The sequence below is a fragment of the Saccoglossus kowalevskii genome, chromosome 5 (assembly GCF_978046115.1).
Source record: "Saccoglossus kowalevskii chromosome 5, keSacKowa6.1, whole genome shotgun sequence".
In the NCBI taxonomy this organism is placed as follows: domain Eukaryota; kingdom Metazoa; phylum Hemichordata; class Enteropneusta; family Harrimaniidae; genus Saccoglossus; species Saccoglossus kowalevskii.
This window is the reverse complement of record NC_140645.1, coordinates 34,444,504-34,470,198: the sequence shown is the minus strand read 5'-3', so window position 1 is coordinate 34,470,198 and position 25,695 is coordinate 34,444,504. Positions and strand designations below refer to the sequence as shown.

Genomic DNA, 25,695 nt, shown 5'->3' with positions numbered 1-25,695 from the left:
TTTCTAACAATTTTGCCAAATGATGTTGAAGTGAACAATTTCCACTTCTAGAAGACCATATTTGCTTTAGAACGAATTTTGATTTTTTGGTAACATTCTAAAATATACTGGGTTAGTAGGCAGAGATTTTTTTAATTATTTCTAATGAGTTGAACTCTTATACACCATGAATTAACTACGGTAAATGTAAAAAATGACATCCAAATTTATAATAGTTAGAATTTATTTCATTAATACAATTACGTCATTCACTGCATAGAAGAAAGTATATGAAAGTATATAGGCTGTCTCCATGACTACCATCGGAACTCAAATGCACAGACTGGACTGTACACGTACTTAAGGCCTTCCCACAGCCCTCCAAACTGATTTACTTGTATTATTCATAGATTTTTCAGTCTGGCATTTACCGCTAGTCTGTCTCCACAGCATCTTTGAGTATGCCATTTTGTCCATGCGCAAACCGACAAAAGTTATTATTGTTCCAAAACAAATACAATTACATAATTAGGTCATATTGTTATGTAAATTAGTCACCATGCTGTCCACAATTATTTATAACACTGAAAAATGGTTTAAATATTTTTTGGGGGATGAAGTACACTGATGTCAATAAGACCGTTATAGGCAACAAGCATATCAACTTTAGTTTATTTAAATTGGCCATGCAAAAATAATGTTTGTTACACCTCAAGACTCTCGTCAAAATTATATCAAACAAGACCTGACCTCATTTTAAACATAGTGTTTCAAACTCCTGGTAGTTAAGATAAAATCAGAGTGGGTTTAGTGTGGTCAGCTTCTACAGATGCTGGGCATTATAGAATTTGTTGTTGATGGGGGAATTATATTGACCTTGTAATAGTACTTGTATAATGTACGAGTATATACAACATCAGAAATATACATGTACTCTTGGTCAAGCAACTCATTTAAATGGTATTTTACACTTTTTTTAGCTCCGCTGTCGAGCGGAGCTTATCATATGAGTGATTGTCCGTCATCGTTCGTGTCAACTTTTTTTTTTTTCCCCCAGACTCCTTCATGAAAACTACAAGCCTGAATGCTTTGATAGACCTCTCTTAGATTTGTTCATTTCATGATGATATCTTTAATTCTCTAATTTTGGTGAATATTTTTGGTGAAAAGTGATATTTTCGACTTCTTGTTAAAAACCACAAGTCCGATTGCTTTGATATTACATATATAGGTACTACATGTGGACCTCTCTCAGATTTGATCTTTTCGTGATGATATCTTTAATTCTCTAATTTTAATGAATATTTTTGTAATTTTTTGTAAAAAGTTGTACTTTCAAATTCTTGTTGAAAACAGCAAGTCCGAATACTATACATATTGTTCATTTTCTAATGATATCTTCAGTTATTGAAATGTGCATCGCTAACAGCGGAGCTATCTCAGCCGACAGGCTGCTTGTTTCTACACCCATTACTGGCATCCATTTTTTTTTTATCTATATCCATGTGACCTAATGTTCTAACCCTTGGTTTATTCTATTAAATCCACACACCTTAAAAGATGTATTGTATGTCATTTGTTCATGAATAATTCAAAACACACCACTCTACTTTTTGTTTTCCCCCCAGATCTTTGATCAAAAATCGTAATAGCTCAGTCGTTAGAAGCTTTACTATCTGTGGTTGATGTGGGTTCAAAGCCCTTCCTTGGCTAATATTTTTAATAGTTGAGGAAGAATACCTGTCTCCTCAACTCAAGACATTGCAACCTGACTAAAGCTGTCAGATTTACAATAGCAGTTTACAAAATATACCAGTTATGTCGCAGTCAGTTTTCAAAATACACCACGATAAGTAAAAAATTTACCAAGAACTTTAAAAGGTCCTTGGCCCTGTGATGTCTACTAAGAGATAGAATTCCTATTGGGGTTTCAAACCAGTGTGCCCAGCCCCTCTTAAACTGATACCATGTACTACTGAAGTACAATTTATTGCGATGCAATTAGTTGTGCTAATTCCCTGGAACTTCACCGACACCAGGAGAAATTGTACATTCATACAATGTTCTTGAATTTTTTTTTTACTATAGTTGTGAAATTTGTAATTTGGTATAAATTAAATTCACATTATATAAACAAAATAAATGCAAAACAAAGGAAATCAAGGGCTACACCATTTTCGTTTGTGCCTTGAGTCACCTATACATTTGCATACATTTATTTTGTTTTTCTTAAAGGGCAGTGATCATCGCACAACACATGTTAAATTTCATGTAAATAAACAATATAATTTTCATGTGTTGTGTACAACGCTACGAGTCCCATATTAAACAACATACGGCTTGACAATTGCCGCCCTTTAAAAACTGACTTTATTAGCCGACTCAATTTGAATTTTGGCATTCTATTTTGACTCTTATAAAATCTGTCTCGTTAGAGGGCACACTATCAACTACATCAGGCAGAGCATTTAATGACTCAATTATTGCAGACTAGCAGGTAATATAATTTGTATGCATTCATGAATTAAACAGCACATGCAATAGAACCTGTGTATATTACCTTATCTCCACAATCGTAAACCCCTAGTGGGATTTCTAATACCTATTCCCTATAAAAAACTGTGAAAGATTGAATTTTCACTATTTGGTCAGTCCCTCTGTGGTTCGGTCCAGGTTTTTTGTGTTTATTGTTACATTACAAAAACTTTTAAATCAGGTCTTTGAATTTGCACGTCTTCTCGTTCTAATGATATAATCCTTAAAACTTTCAGAATCAATCTCATGGATGGCCACTTGTGATTTTCAATCAATCCCACTACAAGGCATTTTTTAAGCTCATTCATGCCAAATAGATTTTACACAAAACACTTCATTCAAAATTTGAACAAAATAAGAAATGCAAATGTCTGGTAACTGTCATTGTATTAGGTGTGAATTGGCCTCCTTCCCTGGCAAAAGTGTGTTGCGGTATGCGCAAAGCATTGTCACGTGATCAGTACACAGCCAGTCACTATTTTTGACATCGCAAGTTCTGTGTTTTTACAACTTAATTGTTTATTCCAGAATTCATGCTTTTTCACATAATTTTTTAATCAGGATATCTGTATAAGGTCATATTTTAGCAGAGTAGTTTTTTTAATTCATCTATTTTACCAGCAGTGACACATTTTTGTAACAAATTTTTATACCTTTACCCAGAAATTTGTGCATGTTTGATTTTTGGAGGAGTTAAAATGAACTAATTTTTATTTACCCTTCTTGGCGTGAAACCAATATTTGCCTTCGATTTTGACATTTTATGATCGAAACGTATCATTAAAAATTGGTGGGCTGATTTATTTGTCACACCGCATTTTATTTATGTTAAATTGGGCGATTTTTATGGATGCTTTTTTCGATCATATATCTAAATGTTGACGTTTTGAAATGACAATGTATGGTATTCAGTGCTAAAAAATTGAATTGCTTCATACTTTTGTATCGAATAAAGTCATTAGTTGTTGTAAAGTTGTCTTTAATTGTTATGAACCCACAGGAATCAGAAATATCACAGGTTTTTTCAATCAACCTCTTTAACTTGAATGGCATCATTTTGACAAGATTTGTTTAGAGATGTCAGCATGTTGGGACGCGCAGTTTTTTCCCCGATTAAAACTAGAAGATGAACATTATTCCCGATATTAATCTTTACATGGCAAGAACTGGATGTTGATGAGTTGGTAGGCTGGTTTTGATAACGCACCAGGGATCGAAAACTCAAAAATTTGTTAGTGCGAGTCGTACAATGAGGTATCGCTTTGCATGACAGTAAATTTGCCTATTTTAATGAATATTCTGACGGTATCATAATCTGTCTGACTTCCTTGTTCTAGGTGTGAACGGTTTGTTCACCAGAAACTCAGTTCGAGACAAAAGAACGCTAGTCGTTCCCAGACCAGGAATAGAGGGACTGTGAGGGAAAGTATGTAAACTCCACATTGACTGTACACAAGATTCAAAAAATTTTCTTTCCAGTCTGGAATTGCCATATTTGCATAACTATAACATAGGGTTTGCGGGACTTTGCCATGCTTGCCTCTCCCACCAAAGATTAAGTGGTTAAAGTACCTAGGCAGCTTTGTCAGCCACAAGCTTCTTGCAAGAAGTACCCCTAAATGAAGTACTGTAAAATACTTTATTTTAGCTGGAATTAATTTTCGTTAAATAGACTTTTTGGGTGTTTTGTATGGAATTTATTTTTACTGATGTTTGACAAGTTGTATGTAAAATATAGGAAAAAAGGTATATTCACTGGATTTTATCTTCACTGAATCATTCTTTCAGCGAAAATTAATTACAAGCGAAAATAAAGTATTCCACAGTGGTCACACAAATGAACCATGATCATAACTTAAATAACTGAATAACAAAAAATCTTGGTGTAAAGATTTGGGTTTATTATCAATCACAAAGTCATGATTATCTGTTCAAAACTATCCACAGTTTAGAAGAAATTAATCAAATCAAAATCCAGTGATACAGTAACTGAGTGTCAAAGGTCAAGACTTAATTAAGTTCAAGCTGAATGGCTCAAATTGGCGCCAAAAAAAATACGAAACAAAAACACTGTTATATAATCTATGAAAACTGAATGACAAAGTAGCGATGTAAACATATCACGATTCATTCGAACTTAAATGAAGATGCTAATGCTTGAGGTCAAAAACAAAATGGCCGACTTCTCAATGAATGGGAAAACGAACGTCTTAAAGTCAATAGTTCAACGAGGCAGCTAAATTTCAGGATACGGCATCACATAGAGTTAAAATATCACAGAAACACGCACACATCGATGTAGGTTTTTATACTCAGTATTCCTGGCTTTGTGACGATTTCTTTCCTCCTTTTCCACCCATGCCGGATTTCTTGGGAAGTAATACAGCTTGGATGTTGGGTAGTACTCCGCCTTGTGCGATGGTAACGCCTGACATCAGCTTGTTTAATTCTTCGTCGTTTCTCACGGCCAACTGCAGATGACGAGGTATGATTCTAGTCTTTTTATTGTCACGGGCAGCATTTCCAGCCAACTCCAGAATTTCAGCAGCTAAATATTCCAAGACAGCTGCGAGGTAAACAGGGGCACCAGCACCGACTCTCTCTGCGTAGTTTCCTTTTCGCAGAAATCGATGAACTCTACCGACTGGAAATTGGAGACCGGCGCGGCTTGATCGGCTCTTCGCCTTTCCCTTGACTTTACCGCCTTTCCCGCGACCAGACATGACGAATTTTCACAAATAGTATACGACACGATCACTTCCAAGTTGGCTTCTATGAGAGTGAATGATTTCACGCGCCAAAATTGACGGACTCTCAACAACGAGATCGAGGCTGTGCAATACGGGCCAATCAAAATACGTGTTTTCGGAATTCGACCAATGGAAACAAAGTACGCATATTGGACCCTGGATGTTACTTGTGGGCATGGGGGGGGGGTCAATTGTCTTGTCGACGCCAGTAATGTTTTGCACGAAAATTCCCACAGCTGTCATGTAAGAAAAAGTCCTGAACATAATTTATATATACGACAACGACACTAACGTTTAGTGTGTAATCCTCTTGATATGAAATGTACACAGAGAATGAGTGTCAGCCACCCACCCCCTGTTATTTGCCAATTGCAGTAGAATGACCCCCAAGCCATGTGTGTTCCCGTTATTTGAGTTTATGCTAATAAGGGTAGCAAACAAATTGTACGGCAATGCTCTTCTGCCGTTCATTCTGTACTACGTTGCGCAATATGGTAATTACATTTTTTTAAATAGACTTTTTAATCGGAATTGAGAATTACTTTAAAAAAAGGATTTTGTAAAAAAAAGTAAATGTTGGACATTGTAAAAATGGTATGTAAGTAAGTAAATAACTTTATTGATTTCGTATCCTTATTGGGATCTTGAAAATAATACAACAAGAATGTTGTTTAAATAAACAACAGCTAGCTAAAAAGGTAACAAAATAAAGTAAACAATTAGAAAATTATATCTATAAGTAAAACAGAACAAAAGAAAAAAATACAAGAAATGTAAAATTGAGTGATTATTTGGGGGCAGCTGGTGGTTTTTCCAGTGTAATATCTCTGCGGCTAAAGCAGTTAAAAATGTATTTTGCATAGTCAGTGATTTCTTTGTTGTCAGTAGAGGTGAGAATTTTTATCATGATTTCTTCCTCAGCTACACCAGCTGAGGATAAGTTATGTTCAGTGAACAGTTTAATCCTCTCCTCTTGGTGTAGTTCGCATTTCAGCAGAAAGTGTTTCTCGTCTTCTACTTCATCAAGATCACAGACTTTGCATTTTCTATGGCTAATGTCAATATTTTTGTACCGCCCCATTTCTATCTGTAAGGTATGGGCACTTATACGTAGTTTTGTTAGGGCTGACCGATGGTTGTGATTTTTAACTACTGTTATATATTTTTCATAGGTGTAATCCTTTTTCAGTAATCTGTAGGTTCTAAGTTTGTTTTTATGATTTTTAGATTTATTGTCATCATACATGACTATTTTAAAACGTTTAACGAGTCTATCTAAAATTGGATGAAGTAGACTATAATTACTGTTATGTTTACATTGTGTCCATGGGAAGACATCTAATTAGAACACATGTGAACAAAGAAATAATTCGGTATTGGTTAAAATGTATAGGTGGTGATTCCTCTGTTTTAGTAAAAGAATGTTATGGCTATCAATATGACAGGGTACAAAGGGGATTTAATTGTTGGGCAACATATGTTAAGGATTTGTTATGTAATTTTGGTTTTGCACACGTATGGGAAAGCCAGTATGTGAATAACCCAAATTGTTTTCTGCTACAGTTTAACCAACGGTGTCTAGATATTTCCCAGCAACAGTGGCATGATCAGATTGGTAATAGTTCAAAATTATGCACTTATTCTAAATTTAAAAAATTATTAGCCGGGGAAAAATATCTGGATTCTATTACTATAAGTGTTTTTAGAAAATCTCTCGCTTGTTTTAGAATATCTGCTCATGAGCTCATGATTGAAAAGGGTAGGGCATTGGGAATACCACTTGACCAAAGATTGTGTCCTCTTGGTTGTAATCTCATTGAAAACGAGTTCCACTTTCTATTACAATGCCCCAAATTTGAGGAAATTAGAACTCGTTTTATACACAAGTTTTACTATTGCCCAGCGCTTGAATGGAAATTTATTTTGCTACTGCAATCTGAAAATACACATACAATACAAAATTTTGCAAAATACGTATTCTACTCTTTACAAAAACGTCATAGTTTGTTGGAGGGAAATTTAACTGAAATATAAATATAATTTGGTATTCATATGTGAAGTATAAATTTGTAATATTCAGACAAGCAGTAGCAGTGATTATTCTTGTCAAACGATCTATTTATTTGTGTTACATTTAAGTGTGTACATTATGGCCTATGGCCAATGGTACTGAATAAATATATATATATATATTGTGTCCATGCGTCACCAAGGTCTAGATGGTTTTTATTCCTGTTACCCAATTTTGTACGCCTGCATCATCTAGCTGTATGCCCAGCTGGTAAGCTTCATGAACTAATGTATTATGATCCATGTCGTTTAATCGTATCCAATATACTTGAGATGGCAAGTGGAAGCCTACCAAGCTCAAGCAAGCATGCTAAATGTGTTGCTTTGCTTGCTGAAATTAATATGTAATTTTTCCATGGGTGATTTGAGATTTGTCAAGAAGCTTCCTTTGTTAATAATTCAATCAGACCAAATTTCACTACAGTACAGCAGAATTGGTTTGATCATTGCATCAAACATCTTTAAGTGGATTTCTACTGGAATGTAGTTTTCAGAGAACAGCATTTGGTTCATTTTGAAGCATGCTTTCATGGCTCCATTTTTGGGGGTTTTTTTTGTGCTTTATCAAGTTTGCCTGTTGTGTTTAATTTCATTCCCAAATATGTATAAGAGGATGTTATTTCCAGCTCTGTCCCATTAAGAATGAAGTCAGATTTGTGTGTAGTGAGCCACATCTGTTGTGAGGGTAGCAAGGGGGGATAGCTGGTACAGGTTACAGCAAATATAAAAGACATTTTACGTTTTTACAATTAAATAAAATGAAAGTTCCGAGTCCATTTATTGTACAAAATGGGTTTTTACACTTTACAGATAAAATAAATTCATAATTACATTTTACATTTTTTAAATATTTTTGATAATTTGTGTTTAAGGATCAAGAGTCAAACAATATCACACATTGAATAATCCTCCGGTCAACGCGTTCTGGTGTGGCAAATCTTCAGGGTTTGTGCGACGCGCATGCGCGAATCAGGCCAGGAATTAACGTCGAAGGTCAGCGTGCGATATTATTTCCGGTGTTATATACTTCACGGTGTTCTACAAAGAATAGTGTTTGCCGAGGACACTTGCACAACGCGATAATATTGCGTACATGTCATTGTAAGAGCCAGAATATTTGGGAATGTCGTGTTAAGTTCGAACGTAAATGGCACATTACTTTAGCAGCTAAGCACACACATTAAATATGCATATGATTATGACATGTATAGTCTGTACAGATACAGAAGATAAGGGGGGGGGGCTTTTGACAAATTATTAGGATAAGTATTATAATCAAATCAAGTTATAAAAATCTGATGCCAGATAAAACATCAGAAATATTCTATACAAGGCGAAACAACGACCATCATGTTATATTGTAAGGATTAGCTCTTAAGCTTACTTAAAATATACAATTGTATATTTTCATTGTTTATTGACAAAACAACCATTAATTATAACAAGTTTTGTATTCAAGTTTGCGACTTTTGAAGTGTTTTGATGTTCAGTCTGGGTGAGTCTCTCTCGGATTTTTTGTCAATATTGTATTTTTGTGAATGTGAATTTTGAATTCTCAGTTATTAGCAATTATTTTTTTCATGTTTGGTAAAAAAAATGATACGTGGTCATTCTTGAGATGTTTGTGCAAGCATCAATAGGAGCGAACTAGAAGTAAAAACGTGTTCACATTTTATTCTAGTAAAACAATAGTTGAATAACAAACAAAAATGCGACACGTATTATGTATACTAGTGCGCCCTCCGCGGTGCTCCAAGCCCAACAAAGTTATTGAGATTTGATGCCGTTCAGCCGGCGAAGGCGATACTCACGCCTACATATGAGGCTAGTATTAGGTACAACGTCAGGCAAAATACTGTCAATCCTTCAGAAAATAAAACATCTGGTATTTGCATGTTGAACTTCCACGTACACTCGCCAAGATACGCACACACAGAGGTGCCCGTGGTATTGCTAGGTTCTTGTATTTTGTTTATAAATGTACTATTTTTATTTACTGATAGTTTCTACAATAGGAGTTATTAGTAAACATGATATAAATGATTTAATATAAAAATATAGAACTGTAAGGATTTAATCAACAAGATATAGAACATGTGTGTATCTAAACTTCCGTGACCGAAACTTTCTACATTCGAGATATACTGTAAAATGACTAATTTTCACTGGGTTTTAAATTCACGGTTTTATAATTTAGATAATGTGTTCTATGCTAAATTTTACATATTCACTGGGTTTTAATTTAGCGCATTTTCCAGTCAGGGAAAATAGCGAAATTAAAACCCAGTGAATAATTCACCCCTTTACAGTACGACGTAACATCTTAGCCCTCTGCCGTCGATGCACCAACAGCAGAACATTTGTTTTTATTGAACAATGCACATTACTTAGTACGAGAATCCACTATACGGCGGACAAATCGGGAACTTCACTGAGCAACGACCTCATCCGGAAAATTTAGCAAACAGAACATTTTTCGCATTCCAATGAGCAATTACAATTTTGTACGAATTACGCCATTTGATTTGGAAAATGCTTTATACGCTTACAAAAAATAAAATCTATGTACGAATTACGGAATAGTAAAATAGCTGATTACGTTTTACACCGTGCCCACGTCTACGAAATTACGTTTTTTTTTTATTTAAATTATATTTTATTACAAAAATAAAAACAATTGATTACAGCTTATGAAAATACCCCTTACCGACCCTCTGTTGTCGAGATAGTTTCTTCATTTTGCGAAGAACATCGGTGAGGGCGCTACACAGTAACGTAATAGATATGATACTTACCGTAAACCGTAATGTAAGGTGGCGACAGCACCGGAAGGCGCAAAAAGGGGGTGGCGGTTAGCGGTCTTTTTTGAAGGGAGAATTCGAAGATGAGCTGGATCCACTTGCATCCGTGATTGGTACTAACAAGGTTTTCCTCAATGCACAAGCCCATTAAAATGACAATGAGTGGCATTTTAATAACTAGAAAAACAAAGCCCCAGGCTGCCTCAGCAAAAACAAAGGATAGCCAATTTGCGAATTCACCAGAACATTACGTGGCAAGTTTCTAATTATCGAATGAGTTAAAACTCAATAACTTGACATTGGGGCATATATCTTCCACAGATGTACGCTGTTGTTGTAAAATCCAAATTTGGCTGTTCAGGAACACAACAGCAGACTGAAAATCCTTCATAACATTTGTGTTAAAGCGCGGTAGTCGTCGCGATATATGGTCTCATATACCAAAGATGGCGACATTGACTGTTGCGCAGATCAACGAGTACGAACTGAGACGTTCCCAAGCTTTTATTGGGTAATTTTCATGTGATTGGAAAGTATCGAAGGAGTCACAGGCGGTAATCAGTGCAAGTCGCGCCCAGGTCAAACCTCATACTTGTGATTTCCATTTGAAGAGCGCATTGGTTTGTGGGAAAATCGATGTTTATCAGTGTTGGACATCGTTGATCCATCTTGTAAAATACCAGGCTAGATAATGAATCAAAGTGATCTATGCGAGTACTTTATTAACAGATAACACTGAAGAACACATGTCTGATTTGAACATTGCTAGTAGTCGAGTAGTAATGGTTCCGTCCTGGACTGCTCCACCTTTAACGAATCAGGGTTGTGTTCTTCCGACCCCTGCAGTAACTACTTTGTTCTGCCAGAAATCGTTTCAATTTGCAAAGCGAATACCAGTTGCAAGCAGAAAAGATACACACTTAGCAAGGACAGAACGAGTAAGGATTCATCAACCTCAACATGACTGGGCCATAGTGAACATGGCAATTTGGTTTCTGCAGTTGATAAACCAGGTGAAACTGTTCAATTCACTGGCATTCTTTACAGCATTCTCCCGTCAGTCAGCAACTACAAATGCGGTGACACAAAACCTGAATTTGCTATACCATGTGTGACACCATCACACAATACGTATTATACTAGTGTCACAGTGCCCCTTCTCATGTTTGCATGCCTGGGTATAGCTTTTCTCTGGCCGTGACAAACTATTAAACGTTTTGGGTGTGGTGTCTATAAAATCACTGTGTTTTATATTTCATTTCGGATTCTCAATATTTATTTTTCAAATCAGTGTCTATCTTATAAATATCACAGGTGTAGTAGGCAAGCTCAAAATGATTACACTCAATGCAAATTGTTTACAATTAACTCACCAGGAAACTATCCAGTCATCATGCAAGTTACTTAAGATAATGTCACCATCTGTCATAACAGAGATAATAATTATTTTGACAACTATTTTGACTGTTTATTTTCAATTAATTGTATTAAGTCAATACTGCACTTAGTATAAACACACATCGACACAAATCCAATGGTTCATATCATCTTCATTTTAGACAAGCATGTGACAAGAACATGTATACTTCCTCCTTAATTAATGTCATAGGCATGTGAATAGACATTTTCCCTTGATGTGCAGTTACAAATGCAAAATTCATATCCCAGATGTCGATAAAAAATACCCCATGTCCTTTAAACACGTCTTTCATTATGCGGTTCATGTCGTAATATATCCAGTAGTTCAACATACTGTTTCTTTCATGTGAGCCCTTAATGGCAATGACAGTATTTGGACAGCGCCCCCGAAGACGTTGTATACCTTTAGCAATCATGCTGAGCCTCTCTGTGTAACTATCTGTAGTCCAAGAGTCAAAATGGGCCCAGAGACTAATAACAATGACGTAATTGCATTTTGGAGCAGCCAGCTGGTCTAAAACGTCAATGGAGAATGGAAAACGGGATATTGGAACAAATCCGTGCAGTGAGAGTGCATGATGATGAAAAGTGAAATTAATGTTATTTTTCAAGTCGGTCACCATCATGTCATACGCATCTTCCCCACTAACATTATAGTCACCAGGTATTGCTTTAACACGTTCTCTCCAGTTGTCACCTGTTGCTTTTATCGGATATCCAGCTGTGTCCAACATTTGTTGATACCACTGTCTAGTTGTGGAGTCACCAATAAAATACACGTCTTTGTCCTGCAAGCATTTCTGAACTTCCCTTGTGTTATTCCATTCGCTGTTTTGACAGACCAAGGAGTACCATCTCATGCCAAGCCAGTATCCGGTAACTAATGGTTCCAGTAAGTCTGATTCACACCGAGGTACACTGTATGGATTGATACCAGATTTCACACTGCCTGTAAATGATACATTAATATTTTATTACAACCAAACCAATTTTACATTTCAGGATGAAACAACATTTTCAAATGTGCACCTTATATATTTGCAAATTTTTAATTAATGAAATTTAACAAATACTACGTTTTAAAAACATTCGTCCACCCATGAACAGTGGTTAAAATAATAAAGTGTCGTTCCATTTAATTCGCGCGCACTCGTACGAGGTTTCCCGCAAATGAAGACAATGAAATGCAGCATATAGAACAAAAATAATTCCTTGTAATATTGGACTAAATGTATCGTCAACATTGATATATGTGTTTTAATCCACCGACACCCTGAATCTAGAGACTAAATGGAGTGATTCATCTTGACGTTTTCAGAAGACAACATTATCACTTTGCACAGAACGGTTCTAGAATATTTAGGCGACTCATTTGTTTAATTTGCCATTAAAATTATTACATGGGTCAAGTCGTAATAATTTATGCATGAAAGTAATTTTCTGCACCTTATTATATACACATTAATATATCCACGAAAACTAATATATATAATATGACCAAGACTGATAGACTCTTTTTGCTCTTCACAATAATGCATTTTTATGAGAATGCCTTAAATAAATTTGCATGAAAATGTTTGAACAACTCAATATCTTTGTTCATGCATGTGATATCTATGTTCAACACACTTGTCAAGGGACAGTAAACTTAATTATCAAATAGGGTATCACGCATCCATTACACAAAAGTAACCAATGTAGCCTTCTTACCAACACTATGATTGCTCATAGAATCATTGAACACCAACCTGGTATTCAATTGGTGGAATAATATAAATTGTTCTCCCATTATTTTCACAAGTTTCACAAGTTTCACCACATATTCATTATTATGACATATTACATGTATCATTGTATTGTATTATATTATTATATGTTGTTGGTACAGGTTATGTGATTACCCATTAATGTCAATGTTCTGCCATAGTGGACGCAGTGGCGAATCTGGGGGGGGGGGATTCTTGAGGTCCGACCCCCGACTCCCAGTTGGAAAATTTATTCAATTTGTTTTTGTATAATATCAAAAAATCATTAACTTAGTCTGGCGATTTTAAAGTTTGGACCCCCCCCCCCACCAATAACAAAATCCTGTATTCGCCCCTGGGACGTCGTGTACTCATTACAATATAGGAGAAGGTACACCGAACTGCAGGGCTTAAACACTCGTGATAATGTTAATTTAACAGCAGCTCGTCCATGTACAATTACTACTTACTCTGTATCAGCAATCTATCGTTGAACCCCTTAATGACGCGTGGAGCATCGGGTCTGCATGAAGTAATAATAGTTACTGTTAAAATACATAATAGTAAATAATTACATAGATTTTTGCAGTAGACTTGCAATTTAATCTGCATAAGTGCCTTACCAGAACAAAATTAGTCGTATTAACCGTCGGCAGATTAGAATAGGTCTCAATATGTATTGAGAATATATCATTATGGAAATATTTCACGTAATATCTAATAATAATATATGGTTGTGCGAAGATGTGTGCATTTTTGTTCAAAAACGGACAATACCATAAAATATTAGGAAGTTATGACAACGTACATTACAGTATCGGATATACATATATATTCACTTTTTAATGCACTTGGGCTCATTTGCACACTTTTGTTTGACGACACAGCTTTGTCTCTATTGTCTATGATAGTAATATAAACTTCGTTTCAACCTTTAAGATGTATAATTCCACGTGAAAACCTTCGCGGCGATTTGAAAAACTGATATATATACAGAATGATACAATTTTCAGAGAAAAACGAATGGCCTAAACAATATGTTATATGACAAGGAGTGGGAGAGTCAGTATGAGAACTACTAATACTGTACCTACATTTTAAACTGATAAGTGCGATTGGTTCTTAATTTATTGTTGCCATCCCCGCTATGCCTTGATGCAGATATGCCGGCAAGAGTATTGCATCCCAGCGATTTAGGTGGACGACACAAAAACACAGTGTTTCCCAGAGCTCTAGGATGCGGATATTCACACATATTTTTCCAGTGTCCTTCTCTTTGTATGAAACAAATCGAATTTTCCGTTTTATTGTCATTCTTGAAAATCCCCCTCCAGTATCCTCTAAATTCCATCGCCAAAAAAATTAATTGCTGGTGCTTGATTGCTTCTCTCTGTAATACTAACATAATCTGGACTACCACTTGTCCTGAAAACCCCGCATAAAAATGCACTGTGTATGTTCCATTATCATGGTCGATTACCTTCCCCATGGAGCCAAACCTACTGGTCGTGTTGTAGATAGCTGCCCGCCATAAATCACCACCAAGAAAACGTCTTCTACCGTTGTCATCTCGTGCATGCAGTCTTAAAGTAATGATATCGCCCTGGTAAGTAGAGTTGACGTCAGATAGAAAAATCACCTCTGTTTTGAGAGCGCTAGTTTGTCCGCGACTACCTATAAAACCGGTGGAAACATTCCAAGTGTGAGTTTCAGTCTCAACTGTGTCTTGATTACCTTTTTGTACACCATGTGACCAATACTGTTTTGTTGTTGTCTTAATAGATACAACGGAGAATTTCATAGTTGGCAATACATCCTAGGAAGAAGTATGGAAAGAGAGTTGCACATCTGTCTATCCACGTTATGGGTATGACATAGAGGTCAAATTATGACCACATTTGAGATACTCAATCTACGACAAAAAAGTAACATTTATATGTGTACACTGACGCGAAGAATGTAAAGTAAATATTTACTTTCATATTTACATTGTTGTAAACAACATACACTTTATATTGCCGAACAAATTGATATTTCTAAATATTTTAGCACGATGTGAATACAAGAAACCTTACCACGAAGACGTGAATATTTCCAACAACAAGCAATGTGAGTATAGCCAGTAAAACAGCAAATCGTTTAGTTGTCATTTTGATCTGTGAAAAAATAGATCTTAAAAAGCCACAATTGAGCAAATAACCTTATGAAAATCTCACACAGAGTCGCCATAAATGTTGTCAGATGCGCAACAAAAACAAGAAATTGCAATAAAAAAAAGAATAAACAACTTAAACTATTGAAATCATCACCCTGAAAGTCAGGGCGTTCAATGCTAAAAACAAAAAGTGTGTTATTAAACAAACATGAAACAACATGTGCGCTCCAGTAAATTGCAGATGAAACGAGCAGCTTCCGGTGTGAAAGGTAAGCATCTCCAAAGTTTGACGTTAACTTGGCTTATAGTACTGAAGCTTTGTGGTGAGGCGAATTAAGCTGTGAAACGAACATACTGCTTAAATTACTGTCAAAAGAACTGCTCTATGTTGCAATTGAGCTACTCGTTAGTCATAATAAATATTTTGAAAAGTGATATGGTCAATCGAAATTTACAGAAAATGAGAAACACATTCGACATAATATGCCCTATAGAAATGTGATAATAACATATTTTATATTTAATCTGATTAAAAAATATATATAGGTAAAGGCGCGGTCTGATTGGAAGATAACTACAGAACGTGATTTTCATACTTATTGGGTAGTTAAAGGCGTGTAAACAGGCCGCCATAACTGATCATCGCAAAAAATAACAAAATGCCTAAAAAAATAGAGAAAAATACATTGGTAAAAATGGCTAAAAGGTATCTAATGTGCTATGTAGTTAAAAAAAAGAGTATTCACGAATTGTTATGATTTTCCATTTTTATAATAATAATTCTTATTGAACAAAAAACACAAAAATATATCACTTGTGTCCCAGTCAATAATTGCATAACGGATTTAAAACAATTTCTTGTATATATGTTCACGAGTTTAGCAATCAGATATTTCCATTTAGATCCGGCAAATGAAACGTTCGCACACAATAAAATAAAACAAAGATTTTCGCCCATGTGCACATTCTAAAATTATGATGCGAACTACGGTCATCGGTTCGGGTGTATCAACACCAGACTTTCAGCGCCACTGAGAACATACATTTACAGGAAACAAATGACATATGCTGTGTAAGTCGACATTGAAAATAATAACGGAGTACCTACCTATATTATGTCTGCGACATTTCACCAGCAGTGTTCATTATGGAAATATGGTAAATCGGTTTTATCTGGTGGACGTATTTGAGCGGAAAAATAAGCTGCAATGACCAGCCATGCACTAGAGAGACTTAATATACATGTATATATACATATGTATATTTTATGTTGCGTTAGGGAAAAAAATGGAAAATGATATGGTGACAAATCAACTGACACTAGTACTGCACTTCAATATGCACATGTAAAAACATCTCCGGGCTAATCAATGTAAATATTCAAAGATTCCGGGAATAAGTGGAATAAGTAACTATGCCACTGAGTGGAATTTACTCTTATAATGCAATGTCACATCTATATACTTCTGCGGTATTTGTTAAATAACCAATCAGTTATACGCATGTGCACTGATTGTTAATGAACGTACCGCACATACTGAGAGTAACAGTGGAGAAGAATTGAAGAGTATATAAAGGCATGCTTAGCGAGATATGGAAAAAAGTAAGTACTAAACAGGGAAATTTGACATCGTGTCCAAACATATAAAATTAACACGAATACTACCCGTTGGTATGATATATTTATTAGGTACCAAATACCACCCACCGGCCTCATGTACAGGTCATCGATAAGAAATACAGAAGTTAGTGCTCGAGTTCAGGCATTCAATAATTCATCAAAGAACAAGTCAGTTGGAAATCAGAACATGTTTCTCTATTTATTTAAATGCCTTGAAGATATTTCTCAGTCTACATATACTATGAGATTACATGAGTGTATTTATTTACTCCAGTTTGAGTAAAATTGCAGCAAACAAACAAACCAGGGGTGGATTAATGTGAAATATATTTCAATATACTCGGATCGAAAGTCACTTTAAATAAAGCACTATTATAAAATGAAGTTCATCTTCAACACAGTTTAGGTTGTATAACATACAAGGGAGTTGTGTCGAGATATTTTGTCGAATGCCTACATTCCAATTAATTGTGAACTTCTTTATTTACTTCGTTATCTGCACGTATGGACAGCTTTTTACACTTATTACCTTCACCACAACTATTCGTTCAAAAATGATGATAAGGCTTGAAACTAATGTAAAATAAATTTCAATTGGTCCAAAATTAATAAAAACAATATGGAAAGTTTTATAGAAATGTGTAAAATGTTACATTTGAACAAAGCCATTGCAATGTTATTTTAATATCACTCCGGATATTACCATACATAGATCGAAGTTGCACCCTGTACCTTATAGATCGAAGGAAATATCCCGATCGTCCAAACCACGAACAAGAATCTGTGACTTAAATGAAATAAAGCAAAGGGAATATCCCAACCCAATTCTCATTGCATATGCAATAAATAAATAGAAAAAAACCAAACAAAAGTAGGGCATACTGAATGTGAACGTTAGAATGCAGAGCGCTAATAAGAGACTCCCTTGTTTCTACAGTCTTCTTGCCACACTTTGGCGCAACAAATTGTTTCTTCGATATCGGCCATTTGATTTCACCATGATATTAGTTTTGGTCGATCTCTCATCCAGACACTGCATGGATTAGCTTATTTCAGTCAAAGTGTTCACTGGGACTGTAATGTTTGTAGTTGATTATCCTTTCTAGGTTCGTTTGCATAACAATGAAAGCTACGCCTCCCTGATGACGGTCCAGAAGTACGGGACTCAAAATACCACCTGTTTTCTTGATTAATGAGTTTTATGGTATCAGTGGTTAATACATATGACCATACTTAGTGCACGTGTCTAATAATGCAGTAAATATACAGTGCTTTATTATCCCAAACAGGTTTTCGCGTTTTCCTCGAGTTTAAGGTATAGATGCAGGTTCGTGAGCACTTGGGAGTGAATTTTCTTTTTTGTTTTTGCTTTTTATTATCCAAACAGGCTTGGCTATAGACTGTTAAAATTTCACAGCATTATGAATAGTGGAACATACTCAAAAGACGATTTTAATATATAGAAAACTGGTACAAACATTCTCTCTTTTGAATGCGTAGCAAGATTTAGCAAGGCTGTACATAAATAATCAAAAGGAAACATGGTGTAAAAAAAGTAATGACGGGATCTCCATATTATGCACTATATTTAACGTTTTACAAAACGATAATAGGTTTAAATTTGGAACTGTTACAGCCATTTTAATTATGAGCATTAGCAAACTTCTTACTGAGTGAATGGTTATGCAAATTAACCATTATCTCCACTTGTGTTTACCATGGAAGTTTAAATCTGAATAGCTCGCACAATTCATGTTTATTTTGAGTGAAAATTTCACACAAGGTTTATCAGTTGTTTATTAATAAAGGGGCGTCCAGGCGTATATATAGTATGTTTTGTTTTCCTATTACAAAGTTGCCAAGCAAGATGTGTGCTGTATAGTCAATCACGGTCAGTATTTCACACTTCGAATGTCATTGTCCGAGAATGCAAAGCTTTAAAAATAAGCCCACACGTCCTTTTGTTCGTAGAGACGTTGTCAAAAAAGTGTGAAAATGTCAAGATAAACTGACAAAAACTGTGGGAGCTAATTAATTTTCAATCTCACTGACCAACCAGAAAACACGAACGGAGATAATGGCCCGTTTTAAGAAAGTGACGTTAATCGTCCAAAAAATGGCTATTGCATCACGACAATATGCCACAATCCATCATACACCGACGCTCGCTGATGTTCAGTCGTCAGATAACAAAATAAAATAAAAATATTTACAGTACCAGGGAAACGGACGTAAAATCGTCCGCGGAGTCAAAAACCTTGCGTGAAAACTGTCATGTCGTCGTGTTATCTTTTCCACTTAGGGAGGGACACAATGGATTACGTAAAACTGGTGAGATATTCATACAGTTATATAAACATAGCGATCCCCATTGGGTGGGTTGAGTCTAAATTTACCTTTCCTCAAACCTTTAAACAAATACTCTGTATGACGCAGTTTTTCACGATCTCCGGTGAAATGGACCGTGCGAAGTTAGACAGCCAGGTTAAAATGGGTCGTAATATTTTGCTACACAGCAGCTATTCGCAGTTTTTGTACTCAGTCGCTCAAACGCCGGTGAGAAAAAGTCGAAATGAAGGACAACTATTGTATATCGAAACAGGTTTCATTCAACCACGAGCAGACGAGACGGGTCGATAAAAATTAAAACGAACCCTGACCTCTGGAAATACCTCATTCATAGAGTGCCATAGTACCAGAGGTCGCCGAGCACGGCCGTACAACGTAACGTACTTTGCGACATCGCTACAGATGCATGCTAGCTGACAAGGGGGTTTCCGATTAAGGTAACTGAGATGGCATCGCAGAGTGCGTGATTTTTCCGCGGTGTTTAAAAACGGCATCTCGTTGCCGATGTTTCTGTAATTTTCGGGGTATTTTAATCTTTAATTAACCGCGCATTTCACGTTTGTGTATTTTGCCACTGAAAAGTTAGTTATCGATGACAGCACATCAATGGTCTGAATGGTGTTTATCCACTACATCGCAATGCTATCAACACGGTGATCCTTGCAGCGAAACGACAAATGTATAATTAGTCAGTTTTATAATGCCCTCGGAGAAGAAAATGCGTGAAAAAAATATATTTAACAGTACTCCACTGGAAGCTGCCAGGCTAGAAATTGTCGACATGTTGCGAGATAAGGGTGAAAAAGTTTACTTATCATTTACAGCTGTATGTTTTTTGTATTCCGCTTGCATGCTGGAAGCGTCTACGTCTTGTTTTTTTGTAGTTTGCAAGACTAGTTGATAGCGCTTGAGGTAAGTTAAACAGGGTCGCGGACAGGAAGTTACACATCGCCGCACCGTAACTGAGGCCAGCAACTCATTTGCATATAACATCAACAGTGACTTGTCAATCAAAGAGCAACGTAAACAAACTTTCGGGACTTTTAATCACATACGCGTGCCCCATATTTTAAAATCCAAGTTTTGGGCATGTTCCAACATTGACAATGCACCGAAATTTCAACACTATCTAGCCAAGACTGTCTGGGTAAGAAATGCGAAAAAAAATCACTACGAGTGCCCACGAACCTGCATCTATACCTTAAATTTTGCTTGATTCATTTGGGCTAAGATAGTCAAAATCGCACTGGTCATTTCCCCAGATAATGACGGTCCGAAATGCAAACGATTCAGTCATCGTTCAAGTTACTCAGAATAATCTGTCATGACATATTTTGACTGATTTATGATTTAATATTACAAAATCAATATTGTCTATTTTTGCACTATTGTCTATAGTGCACACACATCAGCACAAACATAATGGTTTTATTTTCTCTTATGATTCCTGTTCATTTTAGACAAGCATGTGACAAGAACATGTACACTTCCTCTTTAATTAATGTCATAGGCATGTGAATAGTCATGTTCTCTTGATGTGCAGCTACAAATGCAAAATTCATATCCCAGATATCGATAAAAAATACCCCATGTCCTCTAAATACGTCTTTCATTATGCGGTTCATGTCGTAATGTATCCAGTAGTTCGACATATCGTTTCTTTCATGTGAGCCCTTGATGGCAATGACAGTATTTGGACAGCGTTTCCGGAGACGTTGTATACCTTTGGCAATCATGCTGAGCCTCTATGTGTAACTATCTGTAGTCCAAGAGTCGAAATGGGCCCAGAGACTAATAACAATGACGTAATTGCATTTTGGGGCAGTCAGCTGGTCTAAAACGTCAATGGAGAATGGAAAACGGGATATTGGAACAAATCCGTGCAGTGAGAGTGCATGGTGATGAAAAGTGAAATTAATGTTGTTTTTTAAGTCGGTCACCATCATGTCATACGCATCTTCCCCACTAACATTATAGTCACCAGGTATTGTGTTAACACGTTTCCTCCAGTTATCATCTGTGGCATTTATGGGATATCCAGCTATGTCCAGCATTTGTTGATACCACTGTCTAGTTGTGGAGTCACCAACAAAATACACGTCTTTGTCCTGCAAGCATTTCTGAACTTCTTTTGCGTGGTTCCATTCTCTGTTTCGACAGACCAAGGAGTACCATCTCATACCAAGCCAGTATCCGGTAACTAATGGTTCCAGTAAGTCTGATTCACACCGAGGTACACTATATGTATTGTCATCAGGTTTTACACTGCCTGTAAATGATATAAGCAATGATATATTAATATAAACTTGCATAACTGCATTCATTCACATTGTATTACAACCAAACTATTATAGGAATACTGATTTAAATTTACATTTCGAAATAAATGAACATTTCGAAGTATATACCTAATAGAATTGCAATTATTTTAAATAATGAAATATGGGATACCAATTGCTAAAATTGGTAGTATTCGTGTTATGGCCAAAAAAGGTGATAGTTTAACAATGGAAGGACGACGCTGGTTTATGAAATTGTCAGGTAGTAGTAATTATCCTCTATATATAACAACAGAAATGGTTTATGTTGATATGATAGTGTATGTGCTATCACGACAGCAAATACCACAACGTCACGCATGCACGTGTCAATCTTGTGAATGGCTTTACATATGGTTTGACCCAGGGCGACTCAGTCAAGTATACAAGTGTGATATACAACAGTATATACAGTTGGGATTATGACATACTTGATTTGTTCAGGTAACAGACACTACATTAGGAAAAAATACTGTATAATCATTGGATGCGGTGTACATGGGGCTTGGTGTTGCATCATATGCATGAATACAATGCTGATGCCCAACTGAGATATGACATGTTTAATCGTTTAATCATGGTACATACAAATGTTTACAGGAACTCGAAATAATGTTAATTTAACAGCAGTTCGGCTGAAAAGAAATCCACGGCAAAAAACTACAGCAACCAAAGTACTAGTAATAGCCACAAATATTTATAAAGACAAGATGAGAGAAGAAAGACCAATTTTACAGATTCGAAGCAGAAACAAGCTTAAAAGTAAATACACTCCCACTCGCACACACACGCAGGTGTTACCGTAGTAACGCCACACATTGGATTAACTTTTAATATAGTTGAATTAACTTTTAATGTAGTTGCGATATGAACTCGATTAAAACGCGTTCCTATATAGGGTTGCGTTTTAATTGGAGTTTAATTAAACTCAATTACAATGCAATACAACGTAGAATTGCGTTTTAATTAAGTTTAATTAAATAAAAGTTGAATATCCCGTGACTTAACATAGAAATGTATGCGAAGCTTAGGTTTAGTAACGGGGGAAGGTATGATACAATTATATTAACATTAGTATAAATTGAACCATACCTTCCCTCTTTACTAAACCTAAGCTTCGCAAACTTGACTTAAATTCGATTAAATATTAATATAAATTATGAAACATTGTGAGTCTCCATGTTTGAGGCTCCACTTGTACAAAAGGTTCCACTTTGTTGGTGTATATCCGGACCACTGGCTCCACTTCTACTCTATACAAACACACACACATCCATACACATACACGGATGCACGTACATACAGCTTTTCCATGCGCAATTGCTACTTACTCTGTATCAGCAATCTATCGTTGAATCCCTTAATCACTCGTGGAGCATCGGGTCTTTATGAAAGAATAATAGTTACTGTTAAAATACGTAATAGTATATAATTATATTGATTTGGTTTAATATGGTAATGTTGAATTGTCGCATTAAATGAATTGATTTGATTGAACACAGTTATCTTAATTACCCACCATCAGATTAGCATAGTTCTTAATATTTATTGTTTATTCATAGTTTCAATATGTCATATCGCGAGTTTCTGAATATTAATTACTTCTTCTATTGTTCTAAAAATATTTCACATAATATCAAATAATTGGTATGTGAAGATGTGTGTATTCTTGTTACATTACGAACAATAACCATGCTATAAAATACGATATTCGAAATGTATTGTTGATTCCTTGTTGGTCTATATGATAAATATCAATATAAATATATATTCACTGTTTAAACCCACATGAGCCCATTTACACACGTTCGTTTGACGGTAACTCCAGCTAAATCTGCAATAGCACACAGCTTTGTCTCTATTGTCTAGGAATAGGGGATCTTAATTCATGTCTAAGTGTAGTCAGTGTACCATCTATATATCTATAGTATTAATAGTAATATAAACCTCCTTTGAACCTTTAAGACTATATAATTTCATGTGAGTACAAATCCCTGGTTTACTTATTCCACGTGAAAACATTCCCGGCATTTTGAAATCTTGATATACACAAAGTGATACATTTTACAAGGAAAAGCGAATGGCCTAAACAATATGTCACACGACAATGATTTATGATAACTAGAAATACTATCTCTATTCAAGTAGAAGTACACATGAATGAAAATATACCTACATTTTAAACTGATTAGTTTTCAATTTATTGTTTCTAATTCTTGTTGCAGATATGCCGATAAGAGTGTTGCATCCCAGCGATTTAGGTGGACGACACAAAAACACAGTGTTTCCCAGAGCTCTAGGATGCGGGTATTCACACATATCTTTCCAGTGTCCTTCTCTTTGTATAAAACAATTAGAATTTTCTGTTTTATTGTCATTCCGAAAAGTTCCCTTCCAATATCCTCTAAATTCCATTGGCAACAAAATTAATTTCTGTTGTTTGATTGCTTCTCGCTGTAAAACTAACATAATCTGGACTACCACTTTTCCCGAAAAACCAGCATAAAAATGCACTGTGTATGTTCCATTATCATGGTCGATAATCTTTCCCATAGAACCAAACCTACTGGTCGTGTTGTAGATAGCTGCCCGCCATAAATCACCACCAAGATAACGTCTTCTACCGTTGTCATCTCGTGCATGCAGTCTTAAAGTAATTATATCGCCCTGGAAAGTAGAGTTGACGTCAGATAGATAAATTATCTCTGTTTTGAGAGCGCTGGTTTGTCCGCGACTACCTATAAAACCGGCGGAAACATTCCAAGTGTGAGTTTCAATCTGAATTGTGTCTTGAGCATCTTGTACCTCATGTGACCAATAATGTTTTCCTATTGTCTTTGAGATGACGGAACTAGAGTATTTCATAGTTGTTTGCCATGGCAATACATCCTGGAATAAAGAAGTATGGAAACAGAGTTGCGCGTTACCTGTTTAATAAACTGTCACTACCAAATGTCTATCATAATATGACGAGAATGTTGGACATTGATGTATCAAATATATAGATATAAGATCACTAGATAAATATCTGTATTGAGATAATTATTTTATTAGCATAAGACGCATCTCAAATATTACATACAGTAGTTTCACTGAACAATACTTATAGACGTCACAGATTAATAATTAAATTTCAAAATGTAGAAATGCTATGTATATTTGAGTATGTTGAATCAATGTCAACATAATCAACATTTATATTACATAATAACACTATAAATGTTTACTTTCACATTTACATTGTTGTGAACAAAATAAGTGTTGGTTTGAGGAGTACTCTTTATATTGTCAAACAAATGGAAATGTTTACAACCCTTACCATGAAAACGTGAATACTTCCAACAGCAAGTACTATGAGTATAGCCAGTAAAATAGCGAATCGTTTAGTTGTCATTTTGATCTCTGAAAAGGAAATGGTGTTACGGGGATACTTCTTAAAATGGACTCAGTAATTCAAAAAATCTGCATAAAATGCCATACAGAGTAATCCCCTTATGAATGTAATTGTTCAATATAAACAAGAAATTGCAACAAGAAAATGAAAAGAAGATGATGATGATGATGAAATATTGGATAATAATCAGTTTTAAATAATTCATCCCGCGGACAACGTGTTATAAAACAATATTGGTGTTTCAGCAAATTGCAGATGAGACCAGCAGCTCATTTAAATAAGCAAATATTATCATATTGGTATTTTGATGAGAATTTAATTAAGATTATGGTGATTTTTTGGTCAGAGCGCCCTCTAGTATTTGTCAGGGATCATGTTTATTTGGAAAGCTCTGATTGAATGGAAGTTTGAGCCTAGCAAGGTGTGACAAAATTGGCCTGTTATGTTCAGATTCAAATAAGCATGAACCACTAATTTGATAGGGAAGTAATAATTATAATGCAACAAGTTGTTTTAATTGCTGTTGTGGTAGAGTTTTTATATTTCCCTGTCAAATGCA

At 35.6% G+C, this 25,695-nt stretch overlaps 2 protein-coding genes and 1 pseudogene across 2 annotated transcripts; all 3 read right to left on the bottom strand.

The window, feature by feature from the left end:
* Positions 1–4,394: 4,394 nt before the first annotated feature.
* LOC100366635 (histone H2A-like) lies at positions 4,395–5,333 on the bottom strand. Its single transcript, XM_002741230.3, has one exon. The coding sequence runs from the start codon at positions 5,235–5,237 to the stop codon at positions 4,827–4,829; it is 411 nt and encodes a 136-aa protein (XP_002741276.1). The 5' UTR covers positions 5,238–5,333; the 3' UTR covers positions 4,395–4,826.
* Positions 5,334–11,578: 6,245 nt separating this feature from the next.
* LOC146746088 (NXPE family member 3-like) lies at positions 11,579–13,343 on the bottom strand. Its single transcript, XM_085498956.1, has 2 exons — positions 13,265–13,343; positions 11,579–12,503 (listed from the first exon to the last, which is right to left on the bottom strand). The coding sequence occupies exons 1-2, from the start codon at positions 13,341–13,343 to the stop codon at positions 11,686–11,688; spliced, it is 897 nt and encodes a 298-aa protein (XP_085355082.1). The 3' UTR covers positions 11,579–11,685.
* Positions 13,344–20,875: 7,532 nt separating this feature from the next.
* LOC100367700 (NXPE family member 3-like) lies at positions 20,876–25,136 on the bottom strand (annotated as a pseudogene).
* Positions 25,137–25,695: the final 559 nt, after the last annotated feature.

Excerpts from the sequence above, each read along its gene's own strand:
- LOC146746088 (XM_085498956.1), bottom strand. The coding sequence starts at position 13,343 with ATGGGAGAACAATTTATATTATTCCACCAATTGAATACCAGGTTGGTG. Across the intron at positions 12,504-13,264 it reads TATGAGCAATCATAGTGTTG|GCAGTGTGAAATCTGGTATC; the intron begins GTAAGAAGGCTA and ends TATCATTTACAG.
- LOC100366635 (XM_002741230.3), bottom strand. The coding sequence starts at position 5,237 with ATGTCTGGTCGCGGGAAAGGCGGTAAAGTCAAGGGAAAGGCGAAGAGC.